The sequence below is a fragment of the Bombus fervidus genome, chromosome 8 (genome assembly GCF_041682495.2).
Source record: "Bombus fervidus isolate BK054 chromosome 8, iyBomFerv1, whole genome shotgun sequence".
Classification (NCBI taxonomy): domain Eukaryota; kingdom Metazoa; phylum Arthropoda; class Insecta; order Hymenoptera; family Apidae; genus Bombus; species Bombus fervidus.
The window spans coordinates 7,847,603-7,861,903 of NC_091524.1; the positions used below are offsets into that span (position 1 = coordinate 7,847,603).

General features: G+C 31.6%; 4 protein-coding genes across 15 annotated transcripts in view; 2 read left to right on the forward strand and 2 right to left on the reverse strand.

The window, feature by feature from the left end:
• The window catches only part of LOC139990284 (EGFR adapter protein), a 282,495-nt gene extending 275,805 nt beyond the window's left edge, over positions 1-6,690 (forward strand). For all 8 annotated transcript variants that reach the window (XM_072009411.1, XM_072009409.1, XM_072009410.1 and 5 more), the window contains 4 exons: positions 348-787; positions 1,205-1,423; positions 1,864-2,035; positions 4,304-6,690. In XM_072009411.1, coding sequence (XP_071865512.1) covers positions 348-787; positions 1,205-1,423; positions 1,864-2,035; positions 4,304-4,513 — 1,041 coding nt within the window. In that variant the 3' untranslated portion in view covers positions 4,514-6,690. The remainder of the gene's footprint in view (positions 1-347; positions 788-1,204; positions 1,424-1,863; positions 2,036-4,303) is intronic.
• The window catches only part of LOC139990287 (UPF0389 protein CG9231), a 72,793-nt gene extending 60,491 nt beyond the window's left edge, over positions 1-12,302 (forward strand). Inside the window, exons 2-5 of one of the 2 annotated variants that reach the window (XM_072009421.1) lie at positions 10,639-10,666; positions 11,216-11,376; positions 11,447-11,540; positions 11,696-12,302. In XM_072009421.1, the coding sequence (XP_071865522.1) occupies positions 11,217-11,376; positions 11,447-11,540; positions 11,696-11,912 (471 nt within the window). In that variant the 5' untranslated portion in view covers positions 10,639-10,666; position 11,216 and the 3' untranslated portion in view covers positions 11,913-12,302. The remainder of the gene's footprint in view (positions 1-10,638; positions 10,667-11,215; positions 11,377-11,446; positions 11,541-11,695) is intronic. The other variant, XM_072009422.1, reaches the window with a different exon arrangement.
• LOC139990285 (DDB1- and CUL4-associated factor 13) lies at positions 7,025-9,101 on the reverse strand. Its single transcript, XM_072009415.1, has 7 exons — positions 8,944-9,101; positions 8,390-8,784; positions 8,142-8,310; positions 7,922-8,069; positions 7,536-7,836; positions 7,290-7,453; positions 7,025-7,208 (listed from the first exon to the last, which is right to left on the reverse strand). Exons 1-7 carry the CDS (start codon positions 9,011-9,013, stop codon positions 7,121-7,123), a joined length of 1,335 nt encoding a protein of 444 aa, XP_071865516.1. The 5' UTR covers positions 9,014-9,101; the 3' UTR covers positions 7,025-7,120.
• A 159-nt stretch (positions 12,303-12,461) lies between the features above and the next one.
• Positions 12,462-14,061, reverse strand: Ccdc58 (Coiled-coil domain-containing 58). Of its 4 annotated transcripts, none has more exons than XM_072009419.1 (2): positions 13,984-14,061; positions 12,462-12,931 (listed from the first exon to the last, which is right to left on the reverse strand). In XM_072009419.1, exon 2 carries the CDS (start codon positions 12,914-12,916, stop codon positions 12,542-12,544), a length of 375 nt encoding a protein of 124 aa, XP_071865520.1. In that variant the 5' UTR covers positions 12,917-12,931; positions 13,984-14,061; the 3' UTR covers positions 12,462-12,541. The 4 variants fall into 4 exon arrangements, with proteins under 4 accessions (XP_071865520.1, XP_071865517.1, XP_071865518.1 ...); XM_072009416.1 differs by lacking the exon at positions 13,984-14,061 and adding an exon at positions 13,396-13,534; XM_072009417.1 differs by lacking the exon at positions 13,984-14,061 and adding an exon at positions 13,262-13,379.
• Positions 14,062-14,301: the final 240 nt, after the last annotated feature.

A 14,301-nucleotide genomic window follows, 5' to 3' on the forward strand; every position in this document is an offset into this window, starting at 1 on the left:
CAAACCATTTAGAAAGTTGTTGTTTCTTGTCCTCGATGTATCTTGTATTTTTGACACGAGATACAAAAAGTATCGTACGTACTTTTAGCTTTTCGCGAACAATAATCTCAGATAACATCGCGTTATGCGCATGCACAATAACACGTAAGATACGAAATCTGCGCTACGGTCGACGATTTGTATGAGCCTGTCTCGCGATGAAAGAGTTAACAACGAAGAGATTACAGAAAATCGAACGCATCCTTATAACTTGCAGCAGTTTCTATCGAGATTCTTTTATTCTCTATAACCAACGTCGTTAAATCGTACTGCGAACATTAATCGACTTTTTCTTCGCACCAAACCAGACACCGAACTCGATCCCGGGTCTACGGCCGACGCACAACTTTACGAACGTTCTCGGCCCTATTACGAACGAGGATGAGCCAAAGAGTATCTCTCAGCAGAGCACACCGAGCAGCGATGAGAGCAACTCACCGACGGAACTAAACTCGTACAAGAGACTAACGGACAAGCCACCTCTGATAAAGCGGCTGGCGATGGGTTTGACAGGTGGACGTGATGTTCTTGGACTGAACGGTGAGGATGACAGCTGCCCCCTCGTCAGTGGTAGCAGCACACCGACGAGCCCATCAAACAGGCCGCATTCTGGGGGTTATATAAACGAGGCGATCATCGACTCTGAGGGTACGAGGCCGACCTACAACAAGATACCCCCGTCTGAGAGCCTGGATAATACTATCAACGCGTCTATTACCGCGAAAAACTTCAACATTGAGAACAACAGGTAATCTCGTAAGAGGAACTATCTTATAGTTAGATCTGTAGCCCTTAATTTCTAAGTAACAATTCGATCGATCTTACGATTTCGATGAAACTTTGCACAAGCGTTCGTCAGACTTAGACCAAGAATTTGGCGGCAATTTGTTCGTGGCCAGTTTTTAATTTAAAGGGAGAAATCATCTCCTTTTATCGGAGTCGGTCGTTCGATGCAAGCGCTTATAAATCGTAAACGAGAAAAGATACGAAAAAGAATGGAGAACAAGTAATGTCACACGGAGAAGCAAATTTGTTTTCAACTGTTTCGCTGTTATTGGCGTTTGATCGGAGGATAGGGATCGGAGGATGGCGTTTTCTATGTCTATTCTTGCTTTCAACGATTCGTGATAGCAAGTACGTTACATTCGAATTACTACATTTACAGGATAGGACACAATTCTCCGAGCTCTGGTACAGAAACAGAATTCAAATCGAAGAGAAGATCTCAGATCAGCACTTCGAGCAGTTCGGTACCCGCTGATGGAAGCACACACGGTTCCACACCGACCCCACCACCTCTTCCTGAAAGAACGGATAGTCTCAATAATCGCAGTGAAGAAGCTGAACTGCGCAAAGCTCCCTGGTTCCAGGCTGGAATACCAAGGTACTTGATTCATACGCTAGACAATAGTAGGAATATCATTCTCGAGATCTTTCCAGGAAATTATGGCTTTATTAAGATAATCGATGTACGTATACGACAGTAAACAAGACAAATCTCCCTCTTCTCACTTATACAAACATTTTTCATACAATACACTAGAAACATTATACATAAGTATGAAAAGATAACAACACCGATTAATTTTAATATTTAATTATTTATACGATCTATATGTTCGTTACTTGATACCTAGATATTCGAGTATCCAGACACATATATTTTTTAACTCGATTGGATCTACTATCGTTCTTTATTCTCGTATGATACGCCTAGCATGGATAATACGAAGTCGTAGTTGGTGTCTCGCAGTAATTGTTATTTCTACTGCTTATTTATACAAATTTGCATTTTCACGGTGTCGTGGTCATTTATGATTCCAGGGAAATAACGCTGGAAGTGTTGAGCCAAGAGCCGGAAGGAGCCTTCATGGTGAGAGAGAGCACCAGTAAACCCGGATGTTATGCCCTTTCGCTTCGAGTGCCGCGCGAATTCCAACCAAGCGGAATAGCCCATTATCTCATAATGCGCACGAACAAAGGCTACAAAATCAAGGTAAATCTCTCCTCGAGTCATCACGAGGGACGGTCTTTCTCGTGAATGTCTTTAGCCGTCTACGAAACGTCTGCGCTTAAATACAGTAATTAACACTTTCGCCGTGACAGTTTAAATTCGTTTTATCTACAATTATAATTCATTTCGCCACACACGAGGCAAGCACGATCTGCCAATTAACCGCCGTGTAAAAGAAAGGCAACTGAAACGAAGTTTAGCAATTTAATTTGTACAGTAATCTTCGTTAAGTGAATGATACGACACAATATAAGTACCTCTGACCTACTCAAACTTTGAAGTTTCTAAGCAAGTCAAACTAAAAGTTACTTGTAATAAATATATGTATATTAAAAAAAAAAAAATACAAGTACTTCTAGAGATCGCCACTCGATCAATATCATCACTCTATTCAATGCAAAGAAGAATTTTACTGAATCTAACTTCACTTAATCCACTTTGTTACTGTATTTATTATAGAGATACAAAATATGATCTTTTACAGCCATTGAGTTTTGTTTTATACTTTTAGAGAGGATAAGGTTCATGAGAGAAAGCAAAAATTGTGTGAAACTATTGAAACAAATAAAACTTCCTATAAGAAACGAAATTGTTTCACAAAAGGGAAGAGACTATGGAAATTCTATGCCGATTTTTGCCAGGATGCAAGTTATTCGTATCGTGATCGAATTAATAGTTACGTTAGATTTGTTAGTAACAGGAAGCTCGTAGGAAGGTATTGCACGATTTTTACGCTATTTCTATTCTTCGGTTTTAGTACATATAATGTACGTACATACTTGAACATACATGAACTTTATCATATTCAATGAAAATTTTCACGCATTATTTACTTTCCTAACTTCGCTTATTACAAGATGATAGAATTCATTGCAAACCTACACGCGTAGTCTTTGAAAATAAAGCGTTCTTTTTTTTTTCGGAATATACCATGAATAAAACGAAGGGACACCGTTAAAGAAGAGTTCGCAACTGTGCCGCTTTGTACGTAGAAGTTAATCATCACAGAGTAATATCGCGTTTGGACCGAAGCTTTTAGTTCTGAAATATTATAATGGAGACATTGTGCAAGTACAAAGCGACTCTGGTTGCGTATTTTGCCATTTGGCTACGCGTATTTAAATGTACGGACTTCCCTTGTAGGATAAATTAAATGGGTCCGTGGACTTTGATAATCTCCGAAACGAGTATAAATGAGTTTTGTTGGATGTACCGTAGGGAAATCAAAACTCATCCCTACTCTTTCATCTGGAATTGCATTGCCGTAGCAACACGCGATGAGATTCGAATATGTACGGCAGATGATAATTTTGACGTACAATGTTTCTCATTGATTTGCTTCCTAGATAAATAATATAATATATTAAACACAGTCGATTTATGCAATTGAATTATACCTACGCCGTAGATATATTTTCAGTAATTATCTGCACCTATGTATACGATATTAAATCATGTTGCTGTTCATATCACATAATATCAAATTATCGTAATTTTATAGACACTTCCGATAACTTAACAAGAAGAACGATACGAATATAAAGTTAAAATCACGTAGATCATTACGCAGGTAACAAAGTGCGATATTAAAACACTTATGGCGCTTATTAAAATGGCATGTTCAAGTACAGTGACATCGAGAGAAATTCAGTGATATCGGATTAAGTTGCTTTTCTTCGGAAACTTATTCAGAGAATTATTGTTAAATGCAATAATTTACAGAGCAGTTTAAACTCTATAAAATTTTTTTATAATTGTTCTGTTGATATAAAACACGTTCGAAATATCGTCACATATACAGTTATGCTGCTTGAATTAATAATTGTAAAATTATATTTGCTTGAACTAATTAGTGCACACTTTTGCAAATGTTTTATCCGTTTTTAATTTTCCATACACCAAAACAATATGCTATTTTCATTTACAAAATCATTTTAATCACACCGATAACAAACAAAATAGTATTAATGGTAGGATACAAATCGTGACATTGTTCGTAAATAATAGATCCACATCAAATCGAGATTTATAAAGTTTATGTACCTCTGCTATACATCGCTGGCATGCATCGCATGCAAAAACTGTGTTCTACGCTTTCGATTTATTTATTTTTTTTTTTTTTTTTCGATTATCATTGATCAGAGGATATCTTCATCCTTTTTGAGAAATTATCAATTTTCGCAATTGTAAAGCGACAGAGATAGAAAATATGAATAATAACTGTACGCAATATCCTTCTGTTTGTTGCAGGGCTTCACCAAGGAATTCACAACTCTGACCGCCCTAATTACTCATCACTCGGTGATGCCAGAATTACTGCCGTGCCCGTTGTCATTAAGTCGATACAACCCTAGCTTTGTGAAAAGCGACTCCAACAAAGACTTCGCGGACATCGATTCAGACCCCGATTACAATACCTTAGCCGATTTCCGTAAAATGATGGCTGACCTGAACGTCTAGAAAAAAAGCTGGCAATCAGGACGATCTGGTAAAATCGATGCTTTCACCGACGCTCTTCGAACCGAACGATTAAAGCGAATTCGTTCAGAGACTACGAGAAATTGAACGCGTTTCACGATACAATTGTGTACGAGATCACGTGAATGCGTGTGCAGGCACGAAGATCTCGTGAAATCATTGAAACGTGTTTTTAATCTTGAATTTCATATCGTCCTCGGTCGATCATGTTCGTCGATTAATAAAGAAATTTCTTGATCGCGTAACGAACTAATTTGCTGCGATTCATCTCATACTCGAGAATGAAATGCGTGGCACGTTCGAATGATTCTGTACGTTGCCGTGGTGATATGTATTTCGTAAGTCATCGATAGCGATAGGAAACATAGCGTAAGTAATTTAACGACCGCCGCTATTCATGGAAATAACAGCGAATCAAAAGTCGGAGGACGCATAGCAGGGAATCTGATTCCTTATTTTATAGATCGAGTCGCAGGGTTCGCGTTAAATCAACGAGAAACTATCGATATGCATTTCGTTGAATTAAATCGTTAGCAGTTCACGAGGATCGCACGACGCGTGCCGATACGCCTTGACGCTAACTCTGCGATAGAAAATTTCGAATGGCAACTAGTTTACAGCATTTTCGATGAGCTAGTTTATTGTAGAATTTGGATGGAATAAAAGTTATCACAAAAAATGAGATAAGTATATTTTTTAATGTTACTGCGAATGTCTCTTGAATGGTTTTCTCGTTCCGGACGAATGTGTGAAATCTTATGCTGTTGAATTTAGTTTAGAAATCGAAGATTATTTGACAGCGTTGCATTACCCGACAACAATCGTCAAAGCAGAAGCAAAAAAAAAAAAGAAAAAAAAAAGAAAAAAATGATAAAATTTACCAATAAAATATTATCAGAGGAGTTCAACATATTTAGCAGATCGATGTATGTGACTTTGAACAGGACGACAATGCAATGAGATTTTTCGTAATTTTCGATCGATTGAAAGGAGGATTTTTAAAATCCTTCGAGGATTCTACCATTAGAATTTCACGCGGCTAAATAGTGTTTTACAAAATTAATGTAAATGTGTTTATATGTATATAAATTATAATTATTGTTATACGATACTACTCATATTTAATTAAATGACATTGACGGCATCGTTAGGAGGAACTATACCCTTGAGACAGTGACAACAGGAAGCGTAGAATACCATGGAATTTCGAAGCCGACGAAAGAAATAATTTTACACTGATAATTTAATTGCTCGACTAACCTAGTCTTGTACAGAATTTATGCGCGCATAGTTGATATTAAAAAAAGAGAAGAAGAAAAAAATAAGCAACTGTATAATCATATGTGCGTATTAATTAACATACAATGGATAAACGAGAAAAATCGGAGACTATGTGCCGCTTTTTATACTCCCAAGGACATGAAATTTTAAGAATACAATTCGATAGAACTCTTGCTTCATCATTTTTTCGATATACGAAATGACAAGGAATGATAAATTAAAATTTAGATAACTATCATCGAATTCATCGAACAATATGAACGCGTTAGATCAGATTTTACAAAGGGCAGACTGTCGTTGATTTATCCTACAAAGTAACGCGAATGAAACACATGATAACTGACAAATAATAAAATAGTATTTTAATAAGGAGTTTACCCACGTTCAAATATCTGGTATTAAATTAAATACAATACCCCATCCCTACCATGCTAGAGCATTTACGTATAAAATCGATAAATGTGTCTTGTATTCATTTATTTAAACCGTATAAACCGAAAATGTAACATCTACAATGCGGACTTGAAAATATAAGATAAGCAAAAAATACGAAGACTAAAATCACTTACTTAGCCATCTTTGACAAAAACATGAAATAAGACTTCAGCATGATTTTTAGCTAGTTTGTGAACGTGTTCACCGTACTTCGACATTGAAAAGAAGGTATAGAATGATCTGCGTATTGCCAAATTGATAAACATTTATTAAGATAAATGCGCAAAGAAAATAGAAGGAAATTAATAAATCGTTGTAAGCTACGCTAAGCAAGACATTAATCACTGCTTGAAGTTTGTAACGTTTTACGAATTATTATAGCAATGCGTTGTATAATTTCAATAAAATTATTTATTACAATAAATATTAGAGACTATAGTCAATATTTTAGTCCATAATGTGTATCCATAAAAATATTATCCATTGTCGAAAACATTACGTGGTATATGAAATACCTGTTTCTTTAAGTGAATTAATTACATTAAATTTGATATCGAATATGATTTAGCATCACCAGTTAATATTTCTTATAAGAATAACAGAAAATTGAATCATGTAATTCTCTACTTTGAAATTTAGGAAATTAGTATTAAACGAATGTAGCATATACAGGATGATTTTCTTGTTAGTTAACTCAAAGGAAATGTAATAACGCTCTGTTTATATATATATAATATATATCAAGTAATAATATGTCATCAGAATCTGTTATCAGCCAAATTGATGGTCTACGCAGAACGCGTATATACAGCGGTAGTCCGCAAAGGGTTAATCAGCATAAAAATTTATAATATTATAATATATAATTGTGTATTATATTTCTTGCTGAACAACATCCCTGCTTCTTTCCGAAACAAAAGGTACCGCACCTTTTTTAGAATGAGCTCGTCTATTAGCCTCCCTGAAATAAAGTAAATAAATTATAGCAAAAATATTTTATACTTTAGATATTTCAGATCTCTTTTGAAGTAATAGTACATACTTTCGTTTACTTTTCTCGCGAATTGTACGTAATTCAGCCTTTGCATTGTAAATATGTTTTGAAACCTGTCTATGTCGATAAATTCGCTTAATTTGGGGATGTGCAGCAAACTTCTCTTTCAAAGCTTCACTGTAATTTAATGCTGCTCTTTCTCTAGGTCTCAACTGCATTTATACATTTTATTATCTTTAATACGTAAAATAGTAAAAGGAAGAAATACAAAATATAATTGGAATAACTACATACCACACCCAATTTTTCTGATGCCTTTGCTTTCCATATACGAATATTCATTTCGTCACTACCACTAATAACATATTTATTATCAAGAGACCAGGCCATGCATGTTAATCTTTGCATGCGTCTTGTATGGTAAACTTCTCGTGAATGACCTTTGTTTACTTCAAAAATGCGAATAGATTTATCATAACTACCAGACACAAATTCTTTACCAGTCGGCGAGTAATCCACATCAATTACAGCCCCTACATGGTCCATATGCACATTTACTGGTGTTCTCAACTTACGAATATCATAAGTATATAAGCTACATAAGAAAATATGTTATACTCAATTTCTCTATATAAACTTTGATATCAAATGACACGATATATCATCTTTCTCAAACTTACTTATAGTTTTCATTAGCACATGTAAAAGTAACAGCCTCCATAGGATTCCAAGACAATTTATTAGCTCTTAACCTCATAAATACTTTTAGCAATGGTCCTGTTGCTCTGGCATCATACAGAATTATACTACGGTCACTTGTACAAGCAGCTGCAAAATTCATATGTATTTATAATGTTGAAATATGATCCTCGTTAGGTGCAATAATCAATAATTTTATACCAAATAAATTGCACTGCACAGGATTATATTTAATATCGTGAAAACTGTCAACACCCCATTTAAATGTACGAACTGGTTCATTCCTTGTTTCTTCCCACAAATGGCATACTTCGCCACATGTTGCAAATATTGGCTGAGTTTGGTGATTAGAGATTCCACTTATTATAGTCTATAAAATATTCATATATTTTGAATCAATATAGTAAAATAATATTTATTTTTTCATTCTTTAATATTTAATATCCTACTTTACTAATAACTGTATGTATTGGTTCTTCCTCGTTGAATGATGATTTTTCTGATTTCCATGTTTTAATAGTCTTATCATCACCAACAGAGATAAAGTTTTGGCCACTTCGGCTAAATACAATTCCCCGTACTATTCCATTATGTGCCAAAATCTTACGTGTACATATTTTATTTGTAAGATTCCATACTCTTATTTCTCCATCAAAAGCTCCACTAAATAGAGTAGATAATTGATAAGGATGTTTACAAAAGCAAGACACACCATCTTTATGTCCTTCTAAGCATCCTACAAAAGGTTTTGCAAATATTTTGTCTAACTTTACTGCATTTAAAGCTCTGGTATACTCTCTTGCTGCTTCAAAAGGATGTAATGCCGGATCATAATTCCTAGGAACTACAAACAAAAAATGTACAAAATTAGTTAATAATCCATTTGAATAAAACATTATAAATGTTGTATTATACGATAAGAAATGTGGAAATATTTATAAAGAAAGTTTACTTTACCATTATTTGTCATTTCAAACAATATGTATCTTAAAATAAAACTAACCTTTGTGAATATCACGTTTCGTTTCTCGTAAATACTCATCTGGATTTCTTGTCAGAATTTTCACTTTCATTTTGCAAGTATTTTAATTCAGTAAAATTTCTATCAACGTATATTCTTTTAGTAGAATATTATTATAAATGTTTAGCACTTGTACTCTTGTAAATTGTAATCAGGCAGTTATAAGTTTTAAACTATGGATACAAAATTAAATTCCTAGAAGTTTTAGAAATATTCAATAATTATTCAATAAAATATTCAATCAAATATCTGCTATGTCTAAAATAATAAAAATCGGTATTCATTATTGTTTTTCTGTAATTTTTAATTTTTATATATAGGTTTTGATTTGTAAGATTCAAAAATGCAAGTTATAAGTTGTGGAATCTAGTGGTTCAAAAATTATGACTATATAAAACGAAGCATTTTTAGGGTTTTTTACACCTTACTTCGGTACCATATTGCCTTCTATCCATACTTCGTCCAATGAATAGATTGCACAAACGACATCTGATTGGTCCACACAGGTGAGCTCTCATGTGAGATTCACATACTCTCAACTTTCGTGTACCTTATTTAAAAACGTAATGTCTTCGTATTGTTTCCATCAACGATACTATCAGATCAATATTCTTATGACAGCAAAAATGTCGCCACAAAAATTCACACGATCGGCAACTTCATTGTCATGGAAGCGACCTCTTACCTCATTCAGTCTATAATTAGCTGCCAATTGGTTTCTATTCTTTGAGTACATACTATCAGGAGCTATAGTTAAATTCGTACAAAATTAGTTTGTACTAACGTTTGTTAACAAAAAATAAATCTTGACTTAAACAAAAACCATTCTCAAGTTTACTTACAAATCCCACACTGTGATTGATTGTTCTATGTACCTTCACAGAATGAAAAGAAATAAAAAATGAAACGGAAAAGACTACAAAAAAGCAATAAAGAAGAAAATAAAACGAAAGGAAATGTAGCGATAAAAAAAAGCATAAATGAATACTCCGAACGCATTAGGAAAGCTATTATTTGCAGGCCTTGAGGCATTGAGTCAGAGTGAAAGACCAAATATGCAATATATATATATATATAAAACATATAAAAATGCATTTGACTTAACCCGCCAAAGTGACTGCCACTTACGTGCAATTAGTGACTCCATGGACTGCAATGGAGGTAATATGGCATCAAAACAACTTGTAAAATACCCTTAAAATGCCCTGTTTTACATAATCATAACTTTTGAACCACTGAGTTCCGCAACTTGAAACTTACATTTTCGAATTCTACGAATCGGAAACTACAAAATTGCAAATAAAATAATCAATAATTTTCGGTCCCTTGAAGTAAAGGTCAGCCTACTTTTTCCAAACTATTTAACTAAAAAAGGAATGAAATTATTTATATATGTACTTATCTTGGTATGGAGAACATCTATTTTTTTATTTCCTTTATTTACCAAATCATTACATCTTTCCATAAATAATATATAATAAATTCGAATATGTTTTTATTAATTATGATTAAAAGTTTAACCATAAAAATTATTTATATAAAATACATACATATATGACATGCATACAAATCTTAACAGTCGTATATATGTGTATATATGTGAGTGTGTTCCTATATCCATGATATTCCTACTGTGCTTTAAGTTAGTAGTACCTAAGCGATTAACAGGAAGGATTAGTCAGCTCATGAACATAAGTCGTTAAAAGTAAGTTAAATGATCAATTTTTCTGGACTGTGATAGTCAGTAAATTAAAAAATTGTATAAACGAATAAATTGAGTTAATCACTACGTATAATGATATAAGATAACAAAATACAAATATTCAATTAATTAATTTTGTAATATAATTAAGCAAGGTTAAAATGTTACTTTTGAAATATAGTTAGTCTGTTTTAAAATACAATTTATTTATAGATATGTAACCTATAAAAATTGCGTTTAAGAAAATGTACAAGTATTTAATACATTTATAAAATATATTTTGAAGTATTCTTGATTTTCTAAATCCCTAATAAATTTCGTAATATACAATAAACAATATTTTTTAAATTAAATTAGCAGAATGTGTGAAAATATAAATATTATTTTATATTAGTACTTGAATAGTATTTTTTAGCATTTACACATTGTAATGTTTATACTTTATTATATTTATATTTAATTAATTAAATTTATTAATATATGTTATAGTTTTATGAATTAAAGATGTAATATTTAATATAAATAAACTATAAATAGTATTTATTGTTGTAGAATGTTCTGTACAAGATTGATCAGGCAATTTAAATTATTAAGAATAAGGCAATTACATTCAACTTTTGTAAGAAATGAAAATAAATCTGTTAGTGAGAAATCTAAAACTACTGAAACATCACAATCTACGGGTCAAAAGGAACAAGTTGATTTTGTAACAGGTATATCATACATATTTTTATTAATGTTCTTAATTTTATCCAAAATATATGAAAAATTGTGGCACTTTAGGACCACCTATGGTTGCTCTATCTAATATTGATAAAAGAATATTAGTTTGGGTCAAACGGTATCCTAGTCTGGATCAAGTTCCAGATTATGTCTCGTAAGTTAGTTGAGAACACAAACTTCTATTAAAATAAAAATTACAAGTACCAGAGGATAAAAATAAATTCCATTTCTTAATGCAATATAAAAAATAATTTCACTTGCTTAAATACTATATATATTAAATATTATGTGTTTTGATTACTTTACTAGTTATCAATGTATCCAGCATGCACACACTAAGGCAAGGATTCGTATATGCTTTGTTATGATGCTTCTTGCAATAATTATCTGTTTCTCAGCTGTAATGATTGGAAAAAGAGATGTTGCATCTGGAAAAAATATAGCAACAGAAAGGATGAAATGGTATATGGAAATAAAAGAAAAAGGTAGAAAAGAAGCAGGTGAAAAAGCTGAGAGAGAACAATAGTGTTTTACCTACTTTTAATAATAAATATACCTTAGTTATATATGTATATATGAAAAAAAGTATTTTTTTTCTTTTTTGTAGTATTTAAATTCATGTTCGAAATACTTTTTCGATTTGCCCTTTTCTTTGTTACTATTTTGCTGTATTAATTAATATGATTATCGATCTATTGATCTATGAAATACTGCTTTGTAATATCATTTGAGATGTCTAAGTTATATAAAATGAGGGTTGTATATTACTTTAATAATTCAAGAAATTTATTTTTGTAACAGATATAAATGAGATTAGTTTCAAAATGTTGGTAAACTAATACTCAATACTCAGTGATAATGATAGTGTGTGATAAAATAAACATTGATAATAAACACTGATATAATAATAAATAAACAAGGTTTTTCTATTATATCGGACATATGTGTATATCCTACATTTAACTTATTAATAAATAATATAAAAAATATAATAAGATATAGTTATTACTATCGTAAACCTCTTTTGTTTATTGCTGTTTATTTATTTGCATAAATGCGGTAACTAAATATATTTACATTTAAATATATTTGTAATTAAATTTACAATCATATAAAAAGGTTGTGGCCAAAGTATTTTCAAAATCAATAACAATATTAAATTTCTATATCAGTCGGTAGCTTATAAAAACCACGGCATTTCTTATAATAAACCTCAACTGTATGGTCTTTTACAACTTCTTCTATGTTTAATTCTGATTGCAGTAAGCGTAAAGTATTTTGTTCTTTTCTTAATGCTTTAAGAAGTTGAGGACTGTCATTGCCATTATCTCTTTCAGCTTTTAATTGGTTCACTTTTTCTTTGGATGCATTTAAACAACTTGTAATAGCTAATTCCCTTGATTTATGACCTGTTTGAATTTGTTCATATAAATCTTTACATTTTGCAGTAGGATCACTTTGTCCTTTAAATGATTCTGTTGGAAGTATAGCATTTAGCATATAAATGATTTTGTCATCAAGTTGTCGCATCTTTTTCAATGCATCCTGGAACAAGAACATTCAGTATTGTAAAATAAAAAAAAGATGAATTTGGAAATGACACATACAAAAGTAATACTGCAAAATAATTAATTTCGATATAGATCTTTTAATCATTTTTTTTATTATCAAGTTTTACAGATATAATGTATCAATTATTATTTCATATTAGCTCAGATGTACAAGGATATCTATTCACTTATTAAAATTTTAAAGTCCGCTTTATAACTTATATATCAAATTGCTTATTTACAAATTGTTTAGAGAATTTTAGAAGGTCTTTCATTTCTTAAATATCATTTACTAGATGAATTATTATGTAAACTACTACATAACCTTAATCATGTTTGCAGTATATTATCATTTTCCAGAAATCTATATACAATTTAATATATGTAATTAAAACAATTGAAGTACATAATTTGAAATAATACATTTTACACAATACTTTCATTTACTTAAAAAAATACCTGAAATTCTAAAAAGTCGCCGCATCCTACACTTATAGTTGCCATTTTTCTAATATGGAGAACAAACGTGGGTACATACATAAACATACTATATATATACTTACTACCGAAACGTATTACAGGAAGTACGGAATCGATAGTAAGCTAATGTGGTTATTGCTTAATATCTTTATGCTTCATCTAATTATTAATATAGCAATTAGTTATTTAATTTTGTATATTTAAGTATTTTAAGTAAATTTATATAAAATTTCATATACATGGGGTTTCGTTTAACTGGAAACGGAAACATAAAGGTCTCTTTTCATAGAGAAACTAAAGTTTTCTTGTTAAAAAATCTAAATACAGATAATATAATAATATAATATATTATAATATAATAAAAAAAGGTATTAACTTATTTATGTAAAATTATATTAATTTAGCAGATATTTTAATTTTAACTTGTCACATTTAACGTATGGAAGACAAAGAGAAACAAAAGAATACCGCTTCGTATCTTTCCTTGTCTTTCATACGTTAAATTTGAGAAACTAAAGTTAATATATCTGCTAAAACAATAGTGTTTCGATATAAATAGTTTAATACCTTTTTATAGAGAATGCCGAGATGGTACGATTAATGTTAAAGTATTAAAAAATATTCGAAATAGTAGTTTGCAATTTCATTATATATATATATAATAATATATTGCAAATTCGACCATATTGTTTCCCCTAGAGTTCGGTCACGTGGTTTTATTTACCTCTCTTGTTCAGACTCTACTTGCTGGACAGGATATATAATCTGTCCAATGAGACAAGGCAATAAACTTGAGGCGAGGTAGTGACATTCGAATATTACTAGTCGGCAGCCAATAGTTGCAGCCGCAGCAATCATATTTTGTTTACGTTTACTGCTCCGTTT

Excerpts from the sequence above, each read along its gene's own strand:
- Ccdc58 (XM_072009416.1), bottom strand. The coding sequence starts at position 13,482 with ATGTTTATGTATGTACCCACGTTTGTTCTCCATATTAGAAAAATGGCA. Across the intron at positions 12,932-13,395 it reads GCGACTTTTTAGAATTTCAG|GATGCATTGAAAAAGATGCG; the intron begins GTATTTTTTTAA and ends TTCTTGTTCCAG.
- LOC139990285 (XM_072009415.1), bottom strand. The coding sequence starts at position 9,013 with ATGAAAGTGAAAATTCTGACAAGAAATCCAGATGAGTATTTACGAGAA. Across the intron at positions 8,785-8,943 it reads GAAACGTGATATTCACAAAG|TTCCTAGGAATTATGATCCG; the intron begins GTTAGTTTTATT and ends TTTTGTTTGTAG. Across the intron at positions 8,070-8,141 it reads TGTGCAGTGCAATTTATTTG|CTGCTTGTACAAGTGACCGT; the intron begins GTATAAAATTAT and ends TGAATTTTGCAG.